Consider the following 23402-nt stretch of genomic DNA (forward strand, 5'->3'; position numbering starts at 1 on the left):
CTCAGTTGGAGTCAATGTTTTTAACGCAAATGCAACTGGCTGTCCTTCTTGTCTGGTTTTACTGTAATCACTCTACATAGTGACTGGCTTGGTAACATAACACTTCAGCATACTGTAGGTGTAACTGTGACCACATGCTTTATTTCCTCCACTGCCTTATGCTTTGGAAGCCAGTGCCATATGATATCTCTGACCAGAAGTCTGTGCAGGGGTTCACATGGTATCCGGATGATAGATAGACAGTGTATAGTAAGACAGTCAATAGATAGACACCATATGTTAGACAGACATTAGGTCGACAGGGTCAAAAGGTGGACATGACAAAGGTTGACAGTACAAAAGATTGACAGGGTCAATAGGTCGACAGGGTCAAAAAGTCAACATAAAAAAGGTAGACACAGGTTTTTTTTATTTTACATGTTTTTGGACTTTTTCATACTTTCTCTATCCATGTTGGCATAGAGTTGGGTATAAATCTTATGGTGAGCGCAGCGAGCCACTGAGCCCGAAGCGTGGTGAGTGAAGCGAGCCCCGCGAGGGGATGCCTTTCTACAATTGGGGGTCCAAGATGACAAAACTATCCAAACAAACCACAAAAATGCAAACAAAAAATGGTGTCTACTTTTTATGTGTCGACCATTTTCATGTTGACCTTTTTACCCTGTCAACCTTTTGTACTGTCTAACTTGTTTATGTCGACCTTTTGACCCTGTCAACCTTCTGACCCTGTTGACCTAATATCTGTCTAACATGTGGTGTATGTCTATTGACTGTCTGACTAGACACTGTCCATGTATCATCCCACACCCGGTTCACACACCTCTGGAAAGTGAGGCATAAATTTGGCCAAAAATGTCACAAACCCAATTTAACATTGCACAGATTTTACATTAATGGGCTTTGGCATTTCTAATACAGCTCTAGCTTTTTCAGGGTCAACTTTCAAACCTTCAGAGGACAGAATATGATCATGAAAATGACCTCTTTCAACTTAAATTGCAGTTTCTTCACACTAAGGACCCTATTCAGTAAGGATTGCCTTGCATGCTGGGGCCACCCATCGCAGGCCACCAAGCATGCTAACCGTCGCCACCCCCGCCCACCTGCGACCCGTGCTAATTGCAGTAGCAGAAACTGGGGATGCCGTCTGGCTTCGGCAGCAGGAGGCCAGCGGCCATGTTTTTGATCAGAGTGGCAGCCGCCCCAATAAAGCCCACACCATGCCCCGTTTTCATGCCGCCGCCACCGTAATGCTCCGTCTTCACCTTGAAAACAGAGCGTTGCCACTACTACCTCCCGCCCCTGACAGGCAAAGGCATTTGCAAGTACTGCGGGGCACCCGCAGTAAATGCGGGCGCATGTGCAGGACGGGCCCTACGCATGCATCCGCCAGGCGAAAGCAGAAATTATGGTTCAATCGCGATTTGCGATCCAAACTGAATGATGTCCAAAGTCTTAATTTCACTTGTCTGCAATGATCCAACAGTGCTAGCAACTTGTGGTCATAATCAGGGTTCATTATGAATAACCGCTCGATGGCGGTTCATCCAGCTCACATTTCAGAAATAAATCACATGCATCAACCAGCGTAAAGACTTGTTTTGGGCAGCTTATATAAAACATCCTCCAATGTTGGCATAATATAATGAGATCCCCACGTGCTTGATTTAAAAATTATTGGTCAATACAGATTCTTACAGTAACTTTTCAGGCTTTGCCACAATGACCATATAGCTAATTGAGTCAGTTGGTTCATTCGCAGGTGCAATAAGCCTATCTGCTTAATACTGATCAAGTAAAACTTTCACTCTTGGCTTGAGGGTTATAGGCACATTGCATGGAGCACACTGGAATGGCAGAACACTTGGATCAAGTTCAAAATGTACTTCTCCAGGAACACACTTCACTGGCTGCTTGAACACATAATGATAGGCATTTATTGGCCTAGAATTATCAAGCCTTGGAGAGTGATAAATTGCACTGTGATAAAGTATCAGCCAATCAGCTACTAACTGCCATGCACAGGCTGGGTTTGATAAATGACAGGGGCTGATTGGCTGGTACTTGCACTGTGCAATTTATCACTCTCCGAGGCTTGATAAATCTGGGCCTTAATTTGCTCTTTCCTCAATGGTCCAGACAAATCAAGTTCCATCTTATGTAGCTCAATAGGAATAGTAAATTGCATCAACCCCAAACACTCACATGTGGAACCTAGCAATAATGGTTTCTGATGGGCCTTCACAAAGTAAGCATGTAGGTATGTCCACTAACAAAGCACTCTGTTCTGAATTGTCGCAATGATTTCATCAACTCTCCAGAATACAGCTTCAGTTTAGTGTCACTTGGCAGTAACAAAACTCCAAGTGGTAAATTTACTAAAGCTTCTAAAAGTTAAAAGAGGTGATGTTGCCCATAGCAACCAATCAGATTCTGTCTATCATTTCTTTATTGCATCCTAGAAAATGATAGACAGAATTTGATTGGTTGCTACGAGCAACAGCACCTCTTTTCACTTTTAGAAGCTACATTTACCCCTAGGAGCCAATTTCATCTAATCACTCATCACATTACATGTTGCCCATGAGTTTAACTGACATGGTTGCCTCTTATTATTCAAATTCAGATGTGCAAACCACTTTTGGCCTGTTGATCTCACAGTCCCAATAAATTCTGTTGAATAAATCACCTCAGCACTATGGGTATCAGCTCCAGGTGTTTCATCTTCTACAGTATGTGTACTTTTTCACTGCTGACTTCCACCTCTTGCTTGACAAGCATACTTTAGCAAAGTGATTGGTAATACCACATGATCTACAGATTTTCCCAAATGCTGGGCACTGATCTTTCCCACAGTGTGCATTTTACCACAGTATTTACAGCATGTATATTTGCATACCTCTCAAGTTGAGACTATTGCGCAGCCAAGTTGCGTGCGATCCAGAAAGGGGGCATGGCCTTGGATTGGAGTGGACTCACCCGAGTGGGTGTGGCCTTGCCAAATGGAGCCCATTTTTCAGCATTTTGGGGGCGTGCCTAGCGCTCCCCAAGCAACTGGGCAGCCCCCTGCTTCCCTCCAGCACTGAATAGATGCCGTCCCAGTACTGCGACACGCGGGTGGAACAGTGGGACAATGTCCGAATAGCAGACTGTCCTGCTGGAATCGGGACATTTGGGAGGTATATATTTGGCTGCTGGTGAGCTCTTTTGCTGATTTATATACTTTTTGCTATCCATCAAATCACCCCTGCTGTGCTGCTGTCTTCTGCAGCATTCACATTATTAATCTATCTGTCCATTGCTCTGATTCTCTGGTCAATGGGCTGTGATGTGTGACACATTTCAATAGCTGCTGACAGATCTAAATTCTGCTCTCTTAAGAGACAGGAACATGTGCTTTCACAATTTATGTCTAACACAAATTTATCTAGTATAAGTTCATCTTTTAATGTTCCATAATCACACATTGTTGACTTTTCTCTCAGCTGGGTAAGAACATTATCAATGGACTAGGGGTGTGCACCGGCCATTTTTCGGGTTTTGTGTTTTGGATTTAGATCTCCTTCGTGTTTTGGATCTGGTTTGGTTTTGCCTAAACCGCCCTTGTGGGTTTTGGTTTTGGATCTGGATTTTTTTCTAAAAAAATCGTCAAAACAGCTTAAATAACAGAATTTGTGGGTGTTTTTGTTCCTACAGTATTTGTAACCTCAATAACATTCATTTCCACTCATTTCCAGACTATTCTGAACACCTCACAGCTCACAATATTGGTGGTCATTCCGAGTTGTTCGCTCGCTGCCGATTTTCGCAGTGCAGCGATCAAGTGAAAAAACTGCAAAAATGCGCATGCGCATGGTATGCAGCGTGCATGCGCTAAGTACTTTCATACAAAACTTTGTAGATTTACACAAGCTCGAGCGACTTTTTTCATCGCTCGTAGTGTGATTGACAGGAAGTGGGTGTTTCTGAGCGGAAACTGTCCGTTTTCAGGGAGTGTGCTAAAAAAACGCAGGTGTGCCAGGGAAAAACGCAGGAGTGGCTGGAGAAACGGGGGAGTGGCTGGCCGAATGCAGGATCGTGTTTGTGACGTCAAACCAGGAACTAAACGGACTGAGGTGATCGCAGTCTAGGAGTAGGTCTGGAGCTACACAGAAACTGCAAGGAATTATTTAGTAGCAATTCTGCTAATCTTTTGTTCCCTCTACTGCTAAGCTAAGATACACTGCGGTGGTGGCCTAGCATTTGCAATGCTGCTAAAAGCAGCTAGCGAGCGAACAACTCGGAATGAGGGCCATTATTTTTATCCAGTTGAGGCCAAAAGTTGCACCGAGGTAGCTGGACGGAGCAGCAGCAGCCCCTGGATGTATACACTGGGAAGACAAAATATAAAAAAAAAGAATATATTTTAAAAAAGACGCATTAGTCAAGGCTCAAGATTTCAGTTCACAAAAAGATGATTAAGGCAAAGAAGAATAAAAAAATACAATATTTTAGATTTAATTTATTTAAATGTAATTTATTTAAATTTAATATATTTAATTTAATTTATTAGAATCAAATTCTTCATTTCCTCCAAGATATCTTCGATATGCAGAAAGTTCACTATATGAGTGTGGAGAGTTTATTTATATTCATTTAATTTAAGTGTATCTAATTTATAATTATTATTATTAATAATACTAATTTGAATTAATTACAATGTGGGTATAAGAAGAGTTATGAAAATAGGACAATAAATTATAATAAGAATATGAGCAACAGACACAACATCCTGAAATAGATGGAGTACACCTGGATTATTCTGGGAGGATACAGCACAAAATATAAAAAATATGTCTTTTATTTTGGTTGGATTGACAGTACACCCCAAGATGGACGGAGCAACTGCAGTCTCGGGATGGCACAGCACAAAATATTAATTTAATTAAAAAAAAATATATATATATTATTTATTATATCAAACACTGTGGTTACAGTGTCGAACAAATGAGTCAAAAATATGTAGAAGTATTTTTTATATCACACATCGGCGGTTACAGTGTCACACAAATGAATGAGATATATATATTATATTTACACACTGCTATTGACTACACTGACAGCGTTGTACAATGCGTTTATGAGTACAAAATAATATACTGCGGTCTGACCAGCAGTGTCGCAGTACTTATGAAATAAAAAAAAATTGTATAGTACACTGGAGTACAGCACAAACAAAAAAATAGGTATTTTTTTATAATTATAATTTTAGACTTTTTGTTTTTAGCTTTTATTATTTTAATTTTACACTGGGGTCGAGTCCCTGGATGGACAAACAGATCACCCCTTTCAGATACAGCAGACAGAGCACCCCTTTCAAATACATAATAGAAATATATTTATGGCTTTGGATCACACACAGAGGATATATAGCAGTAGTGTATGACAGCCACTGTACTAGTAGTCAGAGTGACGCACCAATATAAATATATTTTTTGCTCTGAATCACACACAGAGGATAAATAGCAGTAGTGTATGGCAGCCGCAGTACTAGTAGTCAGAGTGACGCACCAATAGAAATATATTTTTTGCTCTGAATCACACACAGAGGATAAATAGCAGTAGTGTATGGCAGCCATAGTACTAGTAGTCAGAGTGACACACCAATAGAAATATATTTTTTGCGCTGAATCACACACAGAGGATAAATAGCAGTAGTGTATGGCAGCCATAGTACTAGTAGTCAGAGTGACACACCAATAGAAATATATTTTTTGCTTTGGATCACATACAGAGGATATATAGCAATAATATGGCAGTACACAGCCCCTTAGACAGAGAACAACATCTGGTCCAATACACAGCCACAGTATGCTATATGCAGTGCACTGTCTACTATGCAAAGCCCTAACACAGTGACAGTCACAGCACACCTACACAAGTAGCACCCCAGGTTAACTCAACTCTCCTGCTGCAACCTCTCTGCTCTTTCCTGCCCCTTTCCATAACCTGCCTATCTGATTACAGCACAGAAGGAACATGTCCTTACTGGACACTCTCTGAGAGTGAAGATGGCGCTGATCACCGGGACTATATATAGAATCCAAAACCTGCGAGATCCGACAACAGGATGATGACGTTTTGCCTCATTTTCGGATCCCAGTTAGGCACGAAAAACAGAGCCTAACTCGGATCCGGGCTCGGATCTCAAAGTTCAAGGGGGTTCGGTTCTCAGGGAACCAAACCCGCTCATTCCTACAATGGATTCACCTTTCTCTTGTTTACTGCTGTCAAACATATACCTTTCATATAGCACATATTTTGCAAGTTTAAAACATGTTTCTAATGCATCCAGGATTGCTTTTACACCATTTTATTGCTCCTCAGAAAGATTCAGTTGTGCTTACATACATGACAACATTTACTGGCCATCACTCTTCTCAGTGTGGATGCAGAAATAAGGTAAAATATACCCTAGGGTATACGGGCGCTGTGAGACGAGATGGTTAGCTAAGCAGCAGCCAATGTTACAGGGGAGTCACTCCCAGGTCAAAGGTACAGAAAAAAGAGGGAGGCTGCGCTAGTGGAGGAAAGAACAATGTAAACAAATCAATGTGTAATTAAATTTTTTTTATTAAAATACATTAGTTCATTAAAAAGCTATAGTTCTGTGCAAGATAATGTGCCAATTAAATGCAGAAAAAAGATAGAAATATCCAATGCTATGCAAAGATAGGAATTTACCCAATGTGTTGGTACAGGAATAGAGGAGATGTTCTCTATAGTCCGTTCCTTATTTTGCCCATCAGTATAGTGTCCAGTAATATTCCGGTAAGGAAATTCCTTTTTGATGTTACTGAGGAGAGTCCATGGAGAATTTCTATATACCGCTAGAGGATTAGTGCAATGTCTCATAGATGTAGAGTACCTCATGCAATGCGGAAATAGGCTGGTGCCTCTCTCGGGCTCCTCCGGATAACTGGTCAGCAAAAAATGGGCTGGTTCGGGTCCAATTCAAATATATCCTGTTCCAACGGGTAGGTACCTGACGCGTTTCGCTGCATCAACCTTGCAGCTTTTTCAAAGGTGACACTATACTGATGGGCAAAATAAGGAACGGACTATAGAGAACATCTCCTCTATTCCTGTACCAACACATTGGGTAAATTCCTATCTTTGCATAGCATTGGATATTTCTATCTTTTTTCTGCATTTAATTGGCACATTATCTTGCACAGAACTATAGCTTTTTAATGAACTAATGTATTTTAATAAAAAATTTTAATTACACATTGATTTGTTTACATTGTTCTTTCCTCTTCTCAGTGTGGCTGACTTATCATTAAAGCCTGTGGCTAAAGAAAAATCTTCAAACTCAGCTCTAAACGTCTACCAGTTAATGCACAAATTGCCACTAATCTGCATCCCATCAGGTTAATAGTTGCCATGATAGTGTGCTCCCACACCAAAGAAAGTAGAAAAGTGTATCCCAATAGTGTTTTAATCATTCTGATATCTATGCAATCTTTATAGTTTTCTTGTTCTGATATCTGATATTTTCTGATGTTTTAATCATTCTGATATCTATGCAATCTTTATAGTTTTCTTGTTTTCTCATGACCTTGAGCGGTTGCACCACCAATAACCAGCAACATTTGTGGGCTCAGGTACTTTTGACACCATCGGACAAATGTAATAGGGTCTGAGTTTTCAAACTGTACGCGTTTAGCGCTAAACTCGTAGTGTAATAGTGTTCGAGAACATGCGAACTAGCATGGTTTTAGGACTCTCACAACTTTCATGATTTAAACTCACATCCAGATGTTTTACTGCAATATTGTAAGGTGCAGATTTTAAACTCCCACCCAAAACCTTACCAAAACGTGGCTATAAATAGACTAGTTTTATAAAGGTGAGCTTGACAGAAGCATGCACAGATCTATGAGATCCATGCACAGAATGTTTCTGTCTGAGAAAGTTTACCAATAGTTAAAAAAATATTTTAAAAAATAATGCACGGTTACCCTCCTTCCCCCCCCCCAACCCCCCCTCCAAAAAACCCAGTCCTGGGCTCTTTGATCCAGTCCTAGTTGAAAAAATACAGGGGGAAAAAAGACAGAGGTCCACCTGTATGTTAACAACCAGTAGGTTATTTTTGGAACCTTCGACCGGTCCTGGTTCCAAAAACACCGGGGGGAAAAGACATAAGGGTCCCACATATTTTTTAAACCAGCACTGGGCTCCACTAACTAGGGAGATAATGCCACAGCCCGGGGACATGTTTATATTGGTCCCAGCGGCCATAGCATTAACCCTTCCCCCAACTATTCATCCCTGGCTGGGGTACCCTGGAGGAATAAAGGGTTCCCCCCTCTAGAGCACTCAAGGCCAGGTCTGAAGCTAGAGGCTATCTTTGGCACCCCTGGGTGGTGGGTGCCGAGTTGATAGCTTTTAAGCATAAAAGTTAGAAATAATATTATCTTTTACAGTAGGACTACAGGTCCTAGCAAGCCTCCCCTGCATGCTAGTACTTGGAGAACTACAGGTAGCAGCATGCGGGGCATTAAAGAGCCTGCTCCTACCAGTATAATATATATATACTGTAAAATAAATATTCAAAAAAGACAACACACACGTAGAAAGTAAAAGTTTATTTAACACCCTTGCACACTCACATACATATTTAAACTACATCCCCTCTATCCCTTTGGTCCTCTTTTCCAGTAGAATCCAGCGTAACCTGTAAAACAAATTACAGATACTCATCCCAGTGTAGATCTGTCCTCTTCATTCCATAGTAGACATCCAGAGAGTGAAAAAAAATGGATCTATCCGGACCACACAGACGCAGGAGATATAGGTGTGTACAAATACACTGTAGATCCCATTTACCAAATGTGACTTCTGCCACAAGGAGAGCCACCAGCCAATCAGGAAGCACTGCACAGTGCTTTCCCCATACGATTCTATGGTTAGAAAGGTCCCATAGAAGTGTATGGTGGGAACCACAGCGTTATGACTTTTTGAGAAGATGGATGTTTAGAATCCCTCCCCTCTGCTGCCCACTCACTCATGAGCCTACCAACATTGACGCATGCACAGCTGGCCAAAATAAAAAGTGAAGTGATCTCAATCATGATCACTTTACTTGCACTGATCACAGGGACAGGCTCCTATCAGAGCCCCTGTCACAGTGACCTACTAATAAAACATTAAGGCAAATAAGGATTCCTTATTGCCATAAATTGCAGCGATAAGGAATCATTATTATTGGGGATTGCTACATCTTTTAATAATTATGCCCCTAATACCACTAACATTCTATTTATATTTATCAACTCAGTCAGTAAACCAAGCGCCAAAAATATGTACATAAACATAACCTATTTAATTCCATAATCTGAGAAATACACTGCAGCAGTGGCATTTGTGCAAGGTTTATCTATACAGTATAGTATAACCAGAAACAATTACCCAATCAAATCATAAGCACAAAAAAAGTTATATTAAAAATTGCTTTTGCTATTATGTATGCTTTAAATAATAAATCATGTATAATACAATAGATATAGTATTCCTTATCATGTATCAATGAAAAAAAATAATTCTAAACTATGCCAAGAAAAATCATCTACTTAATAAAACAGAAAACTGATAAAAATGAGGTCATCTCGTTGGTGCACATATGCATGTCTAACCTTAGCTGCATGGTGCACATGCTTTCTGCTGGGCTGTTTCTTTTAATCACACACACTGTATACTGCAGTAGTATATACCGCAGACACACCTAACTTCACTACACAGTACCATTGACAATATCTTGATTATCTGATGGTGTGTGCACATAACAAATGTTGAGACATATGTGCTCCCACCCAGCTGATGACAATGGTGACTGGTCGTGGCAGTGCAGCGCTTGGAGACTATTGGCCAGATAAGAGGTAGAAATAAATGAAAAAGAGGGAGGACAAAGAGACTGAGTGGCAGGCAAGACAGAGGGGCACACACAGGGAAAGGGAGACAAAGGAGAAAATAGAGAAATAAACATACAAAGCCATGGACAACTGCTAGTATAATACACAGTATGCAGGATCAATAAAGAAAGCAACAGAGGTGCCCCTGCATGAGCACAACATTATCTACTGTGTCCTTACCCATTTCTTTCCAGTGGGTGGACTCTATCCAGCATCTCTACTCTCATATTTATTTTTTTCTCCTTTCTAACCATGATAGACCAAAACCTCTAACCATTGTCTTCTTGCTTGTTCCCATTAGCTCCACTCTTGATCTGACCATATTACATTTAGTTAATACTTTAGACAAAATCTTCCACAAACTGACCTGATTGTCCTCTGCCCAGCTGGAGTGGGTCTGACTCCTTGCTCCATTGCTGTTGTTTTCCAGTACTAAAGTGGGAGATTGGCTGTCAAGTTTTCTGTATGTTCTCAGCTCAGCTTGCAGGTTTCCAAGTTCTGTTTTCAAAGCAATCACGTTATATAGAAATACAGCTGTAAGACAGGAGAAGAGAAGGATGGTGATAGGAAGGCAGGCAGCAAACAAAACTCCTTTTGGGTAGCAGTAGTGATAACAGTAATAAATCCTTTTCCGCTCAATGATGGGTGGGAAATAATTCCTTGATGTTATTTCTGAATCCATTCTGTGATTTCTTTAAAGTCCTATTTTATTGCTTGTCTTTGCCATTTGTAATCCATATCCTGAACAAGGACAGTTTGTACTTAATCCATAGTAAAGAGTATATGCAGTGGGATTTCACCCACATGACCGGTATAGTTTGTTATGCCTTTCTTTATATAATTTTTTTCCTGTTTCACTTTGTTATCTGTATTTTCATGTATTAATGTTTTGTTAGTCACCTACTAATCTATAGTAACTTCTTCTTTTTAGAAAGGAAGTAATAGATGACATTAGAGGAAGCCCACACATGTCATTTATTGTTTCACTATTAATGTAAATTTCTGGTATAGAGTTTTAGCCTGATTGTAACTTAATTATTTGTAATACTCATTGTTTAATATTTGTATTTGCATCTTGTAGCATTAAGTTGCCAAAGTGATCTCGTAAGAAGGGTAGCATATCATTATGTTAACTAAAACCTTTTGTTTTAATAGTAATATTTAGATAAAAAGCAGCTCCTCCTGTTGGATCATTCAGACAGCAACAGATCTAAAAAAACAGACATACAACAAAACAAGAAGGCGCTCGTGGTGTATTAATTAGAGTTATATTTGAATCTCAAACTGAAGTAATATACGTACTTTAAAATGTAATAAATAAGGGCTTATCTGGTAGTCTTTACATTCACCACTTCTTCAATTGTCAGGGCAATCAGATGAACAATCCAAAATATCTATGAGTGTCCATCACTAAACACACCAGACATAATCATACTGTAAAAGAAACAAAAAAAGACACAAATCTAAGGGGCATTCTGAACACACATTAATGCCAGACCATGAATCAATAAAAAATCACAATCATTTATTAATATTCATAAATAGCCATTTACAGCTCCCGGGAGTGGATAAATAAAATATCAGAAAACACATGCAGCAGACAGTGAGTATGTGGTTGCATATAATTATAATCACCAAGCACTTAAAATCAGAACTTCGCCAGAGATATCCTTAATGATATACAGTATCTCAGTCTCACTTGATTAGTAAATCTCCGTAGCTGTTAAACAGTTTAAGATAAATAAGGATCACCACTTGAATATCAGGGGGGATATTCAATTAGTGCCAAATTTTCCGATAGTCAGAAAATCAACACTAATTCGACCTATGTGTATTCAATAGCGGGCGTTTTCACACATTTATCGATCCATTATCGCCCATGCTTTTTTTTTGTCGAATCGGCATGGGTGAAAACGGACCTAAAGAGTGCAAAAACGCCCAGAAATCCTACAGGGAATTTGCCGATCCATGTAGTTTTCCACTGTGCTGGATTTTTCAACCAGTCGAAAAAACAGCATGGGCAGTGAATAAGCCAAACTGTCACGATCCGGCTATCTGGACGCCATTACTTACCCTTCAGATGCCTCCTAAGGCTGGCTCAGCGTTCCAGGACCGGATCCCGCTGTTCCTGAGTTTCCACATGCAGAATGTCAGAGTGGTGATTTCATCAGCCGCGGCCTCCGCTGTGCCCGCGTGGTTAAATGTGCGCTTGTCAGTCTGGCGTCTCCTGTCTCCTGTGGCCGGCGTCGCCATTACTGTTTCAATTCTCACATGGATTACAAACCAAACTTCCCTCCAAGTGTCTGCATGGGCGCAGCCATCTTGGATTTTGTCATCTGAGCATTTCCACCAATCTGCTGTCTGTATTGCTGATTTGCATAATTGCCTAGCCAACCCCTTCCTTGCTGCAGGTATAAGTAAGCTGTGCCTGAGCAAGGAAGGCGTCAGTGCTTTGGTTGTCTAGCCTAGTTCCAGTTTGTCTCTCTCCTGTGGTTGTCTTCCAGGTTCCAGCTCCTGTCTCCAGACTTCTGGAATAGAGACCCGCACCAGTATTCCATCTGCGGTGTAGCCTGACTCTCCGATCCATTCTGGACTCACCTGTTTCCAGTTACATCAATCACCTGCTTCCAGCCCAGCTTCCAGCAGTGTACAGCTTCTCTTAAAGGGCCGGTGTCCTTTCTGCAGTTTACCACTCTCCACCGGTATTATTATTTCACCGCTCTCAAACTCCAAACTTCATCAATCACCTGCTTCCAGACCAGCTTCCAGCAGTGTACAGCTTCTCTTAAAGGGCCGGTGTCCTTTCTGCAGTTTACCACTCTCCACCGGTATTATTATTTCACCGCTCTTAAACTCCAAACTTCATTATTATTTCATCGCTCTCAAGTTCGTTTATTATTTAACTGGTTCCAGCCAGTATCCACTCCGTACCAACAACAGTCTGGTTCCAGCCAGTATCCACAGCAGCCGTTTTATCTTCAGCAACCCAGCCTTTCCTGGAACACCAGCTGGTACGATCCTGGGTTCTCTCCATTGCTACAGTCAGGTCTGGTAAGGACTTTCCAACTAGAAGATTATAAGAACTGTCTCACTCTACCAGTGCCTGTGGCCCTTGCCACCCTGTAGTACCCAGGAATTGTATTTATCCTCTGTTGACTTTTATGTTTCCTTTACTGCTGCTGTGTTACGGAGTTTGTCATAATAAACATCATTGACTTTAATCCTGGTTGTCGTGGTCACGCCTTCGGGCAGTTATTCTACATGTTACTTACATGTCTAGGGGTCTGATACAACCTCCCAGGTTCCGTTACATCTCAGCCCCTACAACTGAGGCTGCCTCCCGTCAGCTCAGGCCCTCAGTTGTGACAGTAAGCACTGACCTAATGAATCCAGCCAGAGACCAGGATCAAGCGGCCAGGCCAATGCAAGAACTGGCAGCCCGACTTGAACATCAGGAGGCTGCACAGGGCCACATCATCCGCTGTCTCCAGGATCTCTCTACACGGCTGGATGGGATTCAAACGACCCTCCGTGGACCTGGCACGTCCGGTGCGTCCACTACAGTGACACCAGCTGTAACCCCACCCACCTTACCCATTTCCAGTCCACATCTTCATCTTCCAACGCCAGCAAAATTTGATGGATCTCCAAGGTTCTGCAGGGGATTTCTCAATCAATGTGAAATCCACTTTGAGCTTCTACCTGGCAATTTCTTCAGTGACCGTACCAAAATTGCCTATATCATCTCCCTTCTCAGTGGCTCAGCCCTTGACTGGGCATCACCTTTATGGGAGAAGTCTGATCCCCTGCTATCCTCCTATACTGACTTTGTAGCTACATTCAGGCGCATCTTCGACGAGCCAGGCCGGATAACATCTGCTTCATCTGAGATTCTCCGTTTACGCCAGGGAACACGTACTGTGGGACAGTATCTTATACAGTTTAAAATCCTGGCATCCGAACTGGCATGGAACGATGAGGCCCTGTATGCTGCATTCTGGCATGGCTTATCAGAACGCATCAAGGATGAGTTAGCTACCAGAGACTTGTCCTCTAAGTTGGATGAGCTAATTTCTCTTTGCACGATGGTTGATCTACGTTTCAGAGAGAGAGCAACTGAGCGAGGAAGATCATCTACTCCTAAATCTTCTGCTCCTCCTCCTCGTCAACCATCTCCATCCAAGGATGAGCCTATGCAAATTAGTCGTTCTCGTCTATCTCCCGCTGAGCGCCGAAGACGTCTCTCTTAGTCTCTCTGTCTCTACTGTGCAGCTCCGTCGCACACTATCAATGCCTGTCCCAAACGTCCGGGAAACTCCAGATCCTAGCTCGCCAAGGAGAGGGCCGGCTAGGCGTAATGATCTCCTCTCCATCTCCTCTTGACTGTAACCTCCCAGTGTCGCTCCAAATTGCTCAACGTTACAGGAACGTCATTGCCCTCCTTGATTCCGGAGCAGCTGGGAATTTCATAACCGAAGCTTATGTTAAACGGTGGTCCCTACCCACCGAGAGACTGTCCTCGTCCATCTCTTTGACTGCCGTGGATGGCAGCAAGATTTTTGACGCAGTCATTTCCTTAAGGACTCTTCCAGTTCGTCTGAGAGTGGGAGTTCTTCATTCTGAGTATATTTCTTTTTTAGTGATTCCAAGAGCCACACATCCAGTGGTTTTAGGCCTTCCATGGCTCCGTCTCCACAACCCATCAATTGACTGGACGACTACGCAAATACTGGCATGGGGTCCCTCCTGTGCTGAGACTTGTTTAGCCAAAGTTCTTCCTGTTTGTTCTTCCTTCCCCAGGTCATCTGATGTTCCGCCTCCTCCATATCAAGACTTCACGGACGTGTTCAGTAAAGCCTCTGCTGATATCCTTCCTCCTCATAGAGAATGGGACTGCCCAATCGACCTCATTCCAGGGAAGGTTCCACCGCGAGGCCGAACTTATCCGTTGTCTCTGCCTGAGACACACTCCATGGAAGAGTACATCAAAGAGAACCTGGCGAAGGGTTTCATCCGACCATCTTCTTCTCCAGCCGGCGCAGGCTTCTTCTTCGTTAAGAAGAAAGACGGTGGTCTGCGTCCGTGCATCGACTACAGAGGTCTGAACGACATTACCGTCAAGAACCGATACCCTTTACCCCTGATTACCGAGCTCTTTGATAGAGTTAGTGGTGCAACTATTTTCACAAAGCTGGACTTGAGGGGTGCCTACAATCTCATCCGAATCCGTGAGGGTGACGAGTGGAAGACCGCCTTTAACACCCGTGACGGACATTATGAGTACCTCGTCATGCCCTTCGGATTGAGCAATGCTCCAGCAGTCTTCCAGCACTTCGTGAATGAGATTTTCAGGGATATCTTGTACCGCCATGTCGTGGTTTATCTAGACGACATCCTCATCTTTGCTAATAATCTCGAAGATCATCGTTTCTGGGTAAAAGAGGTTCTTTCCCGTCTCCGTGTCAATCACCTCTATTGTAAATTGGAGAAGTGTGTGTTTGAAGTTAAAACCATTCCGTTTCTAGGTTACATTGTGTCCGGTTCCGGACTAGAGATGGATCCTGAGAAACTCCAAGCAATCCAGAATTGGCCTATACCCTTAAGCCTCAAAGGGGTCCAGAGGTTCTTAGGGTTCGCCAATTATTATAGAAAATTTATACGAGACTTTTCCACCATTGTGGCGCCTATCACTGCATTAACCAAGAAAGGTGCTAATCCGTCCAAGTGGTCCGAGGAAGCTACACAGGCCTTTCACCTTCTGAAGCAACGGTTCATCTCTGCACCAGTTCTGAAACAGCCCGACACCGACTCTCCTTTTATCTTAGAGGTAGATGCCTCCTCCGTTGGAGTAGGAGCAGTGTTATCCCAGAGGGCCAAAGATGGACATCTACATCCTTGCAGTTTCTTCTCCCGGAAGTTCTCCCCAGCTGAGCGCAACTATGCCATTGGCGATCAGGAGTTGCTAGCCATCAAGCTCGCTCTGGAGGAGTGGAGATACCTGTTGGAGGGAGCTTCCCACTCAATCACCATTCTTACCGACCACAAAAATCTTTTATATCTCAAAGGCGCACAATGTCTGAATCCTCGTCAGGCCAGATGGGCACTTTTCTTCTCTAGGTTTGACTTTAAACTCCAGTTCTGTCCGGGTTCTCAGAATCGTAAGGCCGAAGCCCTTTCCCGCTCATGGGAGCAAGAAAATGAGTCCGAGTCTGCAGACAAGCATCCTATTATTAATCCGTTGGCATTCTCCACGGTAGGGATGGACTCTACGCCTCCACCAGGGAAAAGTTTTGTTAAGCCAGTTCTAAGGAAGAAGCTCATGCATTGGGCCCATGCTTCCCGTTTTGCTGGACATACAGGCATTCAGAAAACCCTTGAATTTATTTCTAGGTCCTACTGGTGGCCAACTCTGAAGAAGGACGTTATGGAATTTATTGCCTCTTGCCCAAAGTGTGCCCAACACAAAGTCTCCCGCCAGTCGCCTGCGGGGCAACTGGTTCCATTATCTGTTCCCCGTCGACCTTGGACCCATTTGTCGATGGACTTTGTTTCCGATCTACCTATCTGCAACAAGTTTAATACCATCTGGGTGGTAGTTGACCGGTTCACCAAGATGGCACATTTCATCCCTCTCACTGGTCTTCCGTCAGCTTCCAAGTTGGCTCAAGTGTTTATACAAGAGATCTTCCGACTTCACGGTCTTCCTGAAGAGATCATCTCGGATCGTGGAGTACAATTTGTAGCCAAATTTTGGCGAAGTTTGTGTCAAGCCCTCCAAGTCAAGTTAAAGTTTTCCACGGCTTACCATCCTCAGACCAATGGTCAAACCGAGAGGGTGAATCAGGACTTGGAGGCCTTCCTCCGTATATATGTGTCTTCCTCTCAAGATGACTGGGTTCAACTCCTTCCTTGGGCCGAGTTCAGCCACAACAATCAATACCATTCCTCATCTTCTTCTACACCATTCTTCATTAATTATGGATTCCACCCTAAAGTCCCAGAATTCCAACCGCTTCCCGCAACTTCTGTTCCAGCAGTGGATGTCACCTTGCGTCAGTTTTCAAATAACTGGAGGAACGTCCGCGCAGCCCTGCTTAAAGCCTCATTCAGGTATAAGAAGTTTGCCGATAGAAAGCGTAGAGCGGTTCCTGCTCTCAAGGTGGGTGATCGTGTGTGGCTGTCCACGAAGAATTTGAGGTTGAGAGTTCCCAGCATGAAATTTGCACCTCGCTACATCGGACCCTTCAAGATTGAACAAGTCATCAATCCTGTTGCCTACAGGTTACAGTTACCATCCTTCTTGAAAATACCCAGGACATTTCATGTTTCTTTGTTGAAACCGCTGATCCTGAATCGGTTTCATTCCGCACTTCCTCCAGCTCCCAAAGTTCAGACTCAACGGGAAATCGAGTACGAGGTGGCCAAGATTTTGGACTCACGTTTCCGTTACGGTCAGTTACAATACCTCATTGACTGGAAGGGCTATGGTCCTGAAGAACGCTCTTGGACCAATGCCTCAGACGTCCATGCTCCTGCCTTGGTCCGAAATTTCCACGCAAAGTTTCCTTTAAAGCCTAAGAAGTGTCCTAAGGCCACTCCTAAAGGGGGAGGGTGCTGTCACGATCCGGGTATCTGGATGCCATTACTTACCCTTCAGATGCCTCCTAAGGCTGGCTCAGCGTTCCAGGACCGGATCCCGCTGTTCCTGAGTTTCCACATGCAGAATGTCAGAGTGGTGATTTCATCAGCCGCGGCCTCCGCTGTGCCCGCGTGGTTAAATGTGCGCTTGTCAGTCTGGCGTCTCCTGTCTCCTGTGGCCGGCGTCGCCATTACTGTTTCAATTCTCACATGGATTACAAACCAAACTTCCCTCCAAGTGTCTGCATGGGCGCAGCCATCTTGGATTTTGTCATTTGAGCATTTCCACCAATCTGCTGTCTGTATTGTTGATTTGCATAATTGCCTAGCCAACCCCTTCCTTGCTGCAGGTATAAGTAAGCTGTGCCTGAGCAAGGTAGGCGTCAGTGCTTTGGTTGTCTAACCTAGTTCCAATTTGTCTCTCTCCTGTGGTTGTCTTCCAGGTTCCAGCTCCTGTCTCCAGACTTCTGCTATAGAGACCCGCACCAGTATTCCATCTGCGGTGTAGCCTGACTCTCCGATCCATTCTGGACTCACCTGTTTCCAGTTACATCAATCACCTGCTTCCAGCCCAGCTTCCAGCAGTGTACAGCTTCTCTTAAAGGGCCGGTGTCCTTTCTGCAGTTTACCACTCTCCACCGGTATTATTATTTCACCGCTCTCAAACTCCAAACTTCATCAATCACCTGCTTCCAGCCCAGCTTCCAGCAGTGTACAGCTTCTCTTAAAGGGCCGGTGTCCTTTCTGCAGTTTACCACTCTCCACCGGTATTATTATTTCACCGCTCTCAAACTCCAAACTTCATCAATCACCTGCTTCCAGACCAGCTTCCAGCAGTGTACAGCTTCTCTTAAAGGGCCGGTGTCCTTTCTGCAGTTTACCACTCTCCACGGGTATTATTATTTCACCGCTCTTAAACTCCAAACTTCATTATTATTTCATCGCTCTCAAGTTCGTTTATTATTTAACTGGTTCCAGCCAGCATCCACTCCGTACCAACAACAGTCTGGTTCCAGCCAGTATCCACAGCAGCCGTTTTATCTTCAGCAACCCAGCCTTTCCTGGAACACCAGCTGGTACGATCCTGGGTTCTCTCCATTGCTACAGTCAGGTCTGGTAAGGACTTTCCAACTAGAAGATTATAAGAACTGTCTCACTCTACCAGTGCCTGTGGCCCTTGCCACCCTGTAGTACCCAGGAATTGTATTATCCTCTGTTGACTTTTATGTTTCCTTTATTGCTGCTGTGTTACGGAGTTTGTCATAATAAACATAATTGACTTTAATCCTGGTTGTCATGGTCACGCCTTCGGGCAGTTATTCTACATGTTACTTACATGTCTAGGGGTCTGATACAACCTCCCAGGTTCCGTTACATCTCAGCCCCTACAACTGAGGCTGCCTCCCGTCAGCTCAGGCCCTCAGTTGTGACACAAACATTCGACCTAAAAACTTGTGAAAAGTGTCATTTTTTCGACTGGTTGAAAAAATAGGAATTTAATTACCTACCGGTAAATCCTTTTCTCGTAGTCCGTAGAGGATGCTGGGGTCCACATTAGTACCATAGGGGTATAGACTGGTGCCTTGGGAGCCATGGGTACTTTAAGAGTTTAATAGTGTGGGCTGGCTCCTCCCTTTATGCCCCTCCTATCAGACTCAGTCTAGAAACTGTGCCCGAGGAGACGGACATCTTCGAGAGAAGGAAATACACAGATAGTGGTGAGATTCACATCAGCTCACACATTACAAGGCAAACCAGGCTAACCTGCCTGAACAACTTCAGCAACAGCTGAACAACAGTACTTAACCAAGTAATAAAGCAGTACTTAACCAAGTAACAAGGCAGTACTGAACTAAGTAACTACTGCTGGAAAACGGAGCGCTGGGCGGGCGGGCGCCCAGCATCCTCTATGGACTATGAAAAAAGGATTTACCGGTAAGTAATTAAAATCCTATTTTCTCTTACGTCCTAGAGGATGCTGGGGTCCACATTAATACCATGGGGATGTACCAAATTTCCCAGTACAGTAGGGAGAGCGTGGAGGCTCCTGCAGAACCTCAGAGGCCAAAGTATCGAACTTGTAGAACTTAGCAAACGTGTTCGACCCTGACCAAGTAGCCGTTCGGCAAAGATGTAAAGCCGAGACACCTCGGGCAGCCGCCCAAGAAGAACCCACCTCACGAGTAGAGTGGGCCTTAACAGATTTTGGACACAGCAAACCTGCTGTAGAATAAGCATGGTGAATAGTAAACCTGATCCAGTGAGAAATCGTCTGCTTAGAAGCAGGACACCCAATCTTGTTGGGATCATACAGGACAAACAGAGCGTCCGACTTCCTGTGACGCGCAGTCCTCTTCACATATATCTTTAAAGCCCTCACAACATCCAAGGACTTTGAGGGAATTGAGGAGTCAGTAGCCACTGGCACCACCAGGGCTGTTTCTAGCCAATTTGGCTCCCAGTGCGAGATTTAAAAATGCACCCCCCAATTGACATAACAAAAAAATGTGCCCCCCCCCTCATAGATATAAAAAGTAAAAGGTATGCGCGCGCCGCACTCCCGACAAAGGGTTCGTGACCTTGATAAAATGGGCGTGGTCTCTGTAAAATGGGCGTGGCCTCGTCTGAAAAGACTACCTTACACCCCAGTTTTTGACCTTGCACCGACAGATCACGGCGAGCACAGGAAACAAATAAAAAATATATATTATGCCATACACCGCAATGCCCTTGATACATTAAATCCCCATTTTCCACATTACGGCAGGCAAGAGTCCCCATTTTCCACATTGCGGCAGGCAAGAGTCCCCATTTTCCACATTGCGGCAGGCAAGAGTCCCCATTTTCCACATTGCGGCAGGCAAGATTCCCCATTTTCCACAATACGGCAGGCAAGTGTCCCCATTTTACACAGTACGGCAGGCAAGAGTCCCTATTTTACACAATACGGCAGGCAAGTGTCCTCGTTTTACACATTACGCAGGCAAGTGTCCCCATTTTACACAATACGGCAGGCAAGAGTCCCCATTTTACACATTACGGCAGGCACGTGTCCCCATTTTACACATTACGGCAGGTACATGTCCCCATTTTACATAATACGGCAGGCAAGAGTCCCCATATTACACATTACGTCAGTCAAGTGTCCACATTTTACACATTACGGCAGGCAAGTGTCCCCATTTTACACAATACGGCAGGCGAGTGTCCCCATTTTACACAATATGGCAGGCAAGAGTCCCCATTTTCCACAGCAAGAGTCCCCATTTTACACAATACGGAAGGCAAGAGTCCCCATTTTCCACAGCAAGAGTCCCCATTTTACACAATACGGCAGGCAAGTGTCCCATTTTTACACATTACGGCAGGCGAGTGTCCCCATTTTACACAATACGGCAGGCAAGAGTCCCCATTTTCCACATTATGGCAGGCAAGTGTCCCCATTTTACACAATATGGCAGGCGAGTGTCCCCATTTTACACATTACATCAGTCAACTGTCCCCATTTTACACATTACGGCAGGCGAGGGTCCCCATTTTACACAATACGGCAGGCGAGTGTCCCCATTTTACACATTACGGCAGGCAAGTGTCCCCATTTTACACATTACAGCAGGCAAGTGTCGCCATTTTACACAATACGGCAGGCGAGTGTCCCCATTAAGATCCCGACCACTTGTCCAGGAGATCCAGTTGGAAGGACCGCAGAGCCTCGTAGGAGGCAACCATCTTCCGTAGGAGGCAACCATCTTCCCCAGAAGGCGAATGCACTGATGAACCGATACCTGGGCAGGCTTCAAGACATCCCGGACCATTGTTTGTATCACCAACGCCTTCTCCACCGGTAGAAACACCATCTGCACTTCCGTGTCGAGGATCATCCCCAGGAAAGACAATCCCCTTGTCAGCTCCAAATGTGACTTTGGAAGATTCAGGATCCATCCATGATCCCTGAGCAGTTGAGTCATGAGAGCAATGGACTGAAACAACCTCTCCCTGGATGACGCCTTTATCAGCAGATCGTCCAGATATGGAATTATGTTCACTCCCCGTCTGCGGAGTAGAACTATCATCTCTGCCATCACCTTGGTGAACACCCTCGGTGCTGTGAAGAGGCCAAATGGCAGTGCCTGGAACTGATAATGGCAGTCCAGCAGTGCAAATCTTAGATAAGCCTGGTGAGGCGGCCAGATTGTAATGTGAAGGTACGCATCCTTGATATCCAGGGATACCAGGAATTCCCCCTCCTCCAGACCTGAGATCACCGCTCTCAGAGACTCCATTTTGAACTTGAATTCCCTCAAATAAGGGTTTAACGACTTCAGGTTCAAAATTGGTCTGACCGAACCATCCGGTTTTGGTACCACAAATAGGTTTGAATAGTAACCCTTGCTTTCCAGATGAGGTGGAACCGGGACAATGACATTTGCCCTTTCCAATTTTTTAATGGCTTCCTGTAGGATAGCTCTTTCTGTCAGCAAAGCTGGTAAGCCTGATTTTAAGAATCTGTGAGGTGGGAGCTCTTGAAATTCCAGTCTGTACCACTGGGACACAATTTCCTGTACCCAGGGATCCAGGCCGGATGATACCCAGATGTGGCTGAAAAGTCTGAGTCTCGCTCCCACCTGCCCGCTCTCCAGGCTGAGAGGTCCACCGTCATGCTGAGTATTTTGAGAAAACAGAGCCAGGCTTCTGTTCCTGAGAACCTGCAGGTGCAGGTTTTCTGAATTTTTCCCGACAACCTTTGAAGAAAGTGGTAGGGACTTTGGACTTCTTAACCTTTGCGGTCCGAAAGGACTGCATTGTAGATGCAGAAAAAGATTTCTTCGGTGTCTGAGTGACTGAGGGAAGAAAGGTTCACTTACCCACGGTTGCCGTGGAGATCCACGCATCCAAAGCTTCCCCAAAGAGAGCCTGACCTGTGAAGGGGAGGTTCTCCACACTTCTCTTGGATTTCGCGTCTGCAGACCATTGGCGCAGCCAGAGTCCCCTGCGTGCTGAGACAGCCATGGAAGATGTCATTGCAGTCAGATGACCCAGGTCCTTCATGGCCTCCACCATGAAACCTGCAGAATCCTGTATGTGATGTAAAAACATTTCAATGTCACTTCTATCCATAGAATCTAATCCCTCTAGTAATGTGCCTGACTACTTTACTATGGCTTTAGAAATCCATGCACAGGCAATAGTGGGCCTTACCACCACGCCTGAAGCAGTGTATATGGATTTGAGCGTAGTCTCAATTTTGCGGACTGACGGTTCTTTAAAGCGGTAGACCCAGGGACCGGTAAAACCACCTTTTCAGACAGTCTAGATACAGAAGCATCTACTATAGGGGGGTTTTCCCACTTTTTCCTATCCTCAGGAAAGGGAAAAGCCACCAGAACCCTCTTTGAGAGCTGGAATTTTTTCTCTGGGTTTTCCCAGGATTTTTCAAATAAAGTGTTCAATTCCTTAGACGCAGGAAAAGTCAGGGAGGCTTTCTTATTGTCTGTAAAGTAAGCCTCCTCAACCTGCTCAGGTGCTTTGTCTGTAATGTGTAACACATCCCTAATGGCCTCAATCATGAGCTGCACCCCCTTTGCAAGGGATGCCTCACCCCCCCGCATATCCCTCTCACCGTCTCCCGTATCAGAGTCAGGATCCGTGTCGACTTGCATAATTTGGGCATGAACGCGCTTCCTTGGGCATATACCAGGGAAGTTTGAGGCGGCTGTGGGAACAGAACCAGACAAAACCTCTACAGATTTTCTCAATACCTTCGTTTCAGTCTCATTATGAGTTATCCTAGATGAAATCTGGGATATCATT

At 44.2% G+C, this 23402-nt stretch overlaps 1 protein-coding gene across 1 annotated transcript in view; it reads right to left on the reverse strand.

Annotated features, from left to right (window-relative positions):
- TNFSF13B (TNF superfamily member 13b) overlaps positions 1-23402 on the reverse strand; it is a 91021-nt gene that overhangs the window by 35217 nt on the left and 32402 nt on the right. Inside the window, exon 6 of the mRNA XM_063950759.1 lies at positions 10294-10645. Coding sequence (XP_063806829.1) covers positions 10294-10645 — 352 coding nt within the window. The remainder of the gene's footprint in view (positions 1-10293; positions 10646-23402) is intronic.

This window comes from Pseudophryne corroboree, chromosome 2 (assembly GCF_028390025.1).
Source record: "Pseudophryne corroboree isolate aPseCor3 chromosome 2, aPseCor3.hap2, whole genome shotgun sequence".
NCBI lineage: Eukaryota > Metazoa > Chordata > Amphibia > Anura > Myobatrachidae > Pseudophryne > Pseudophryne corroboree.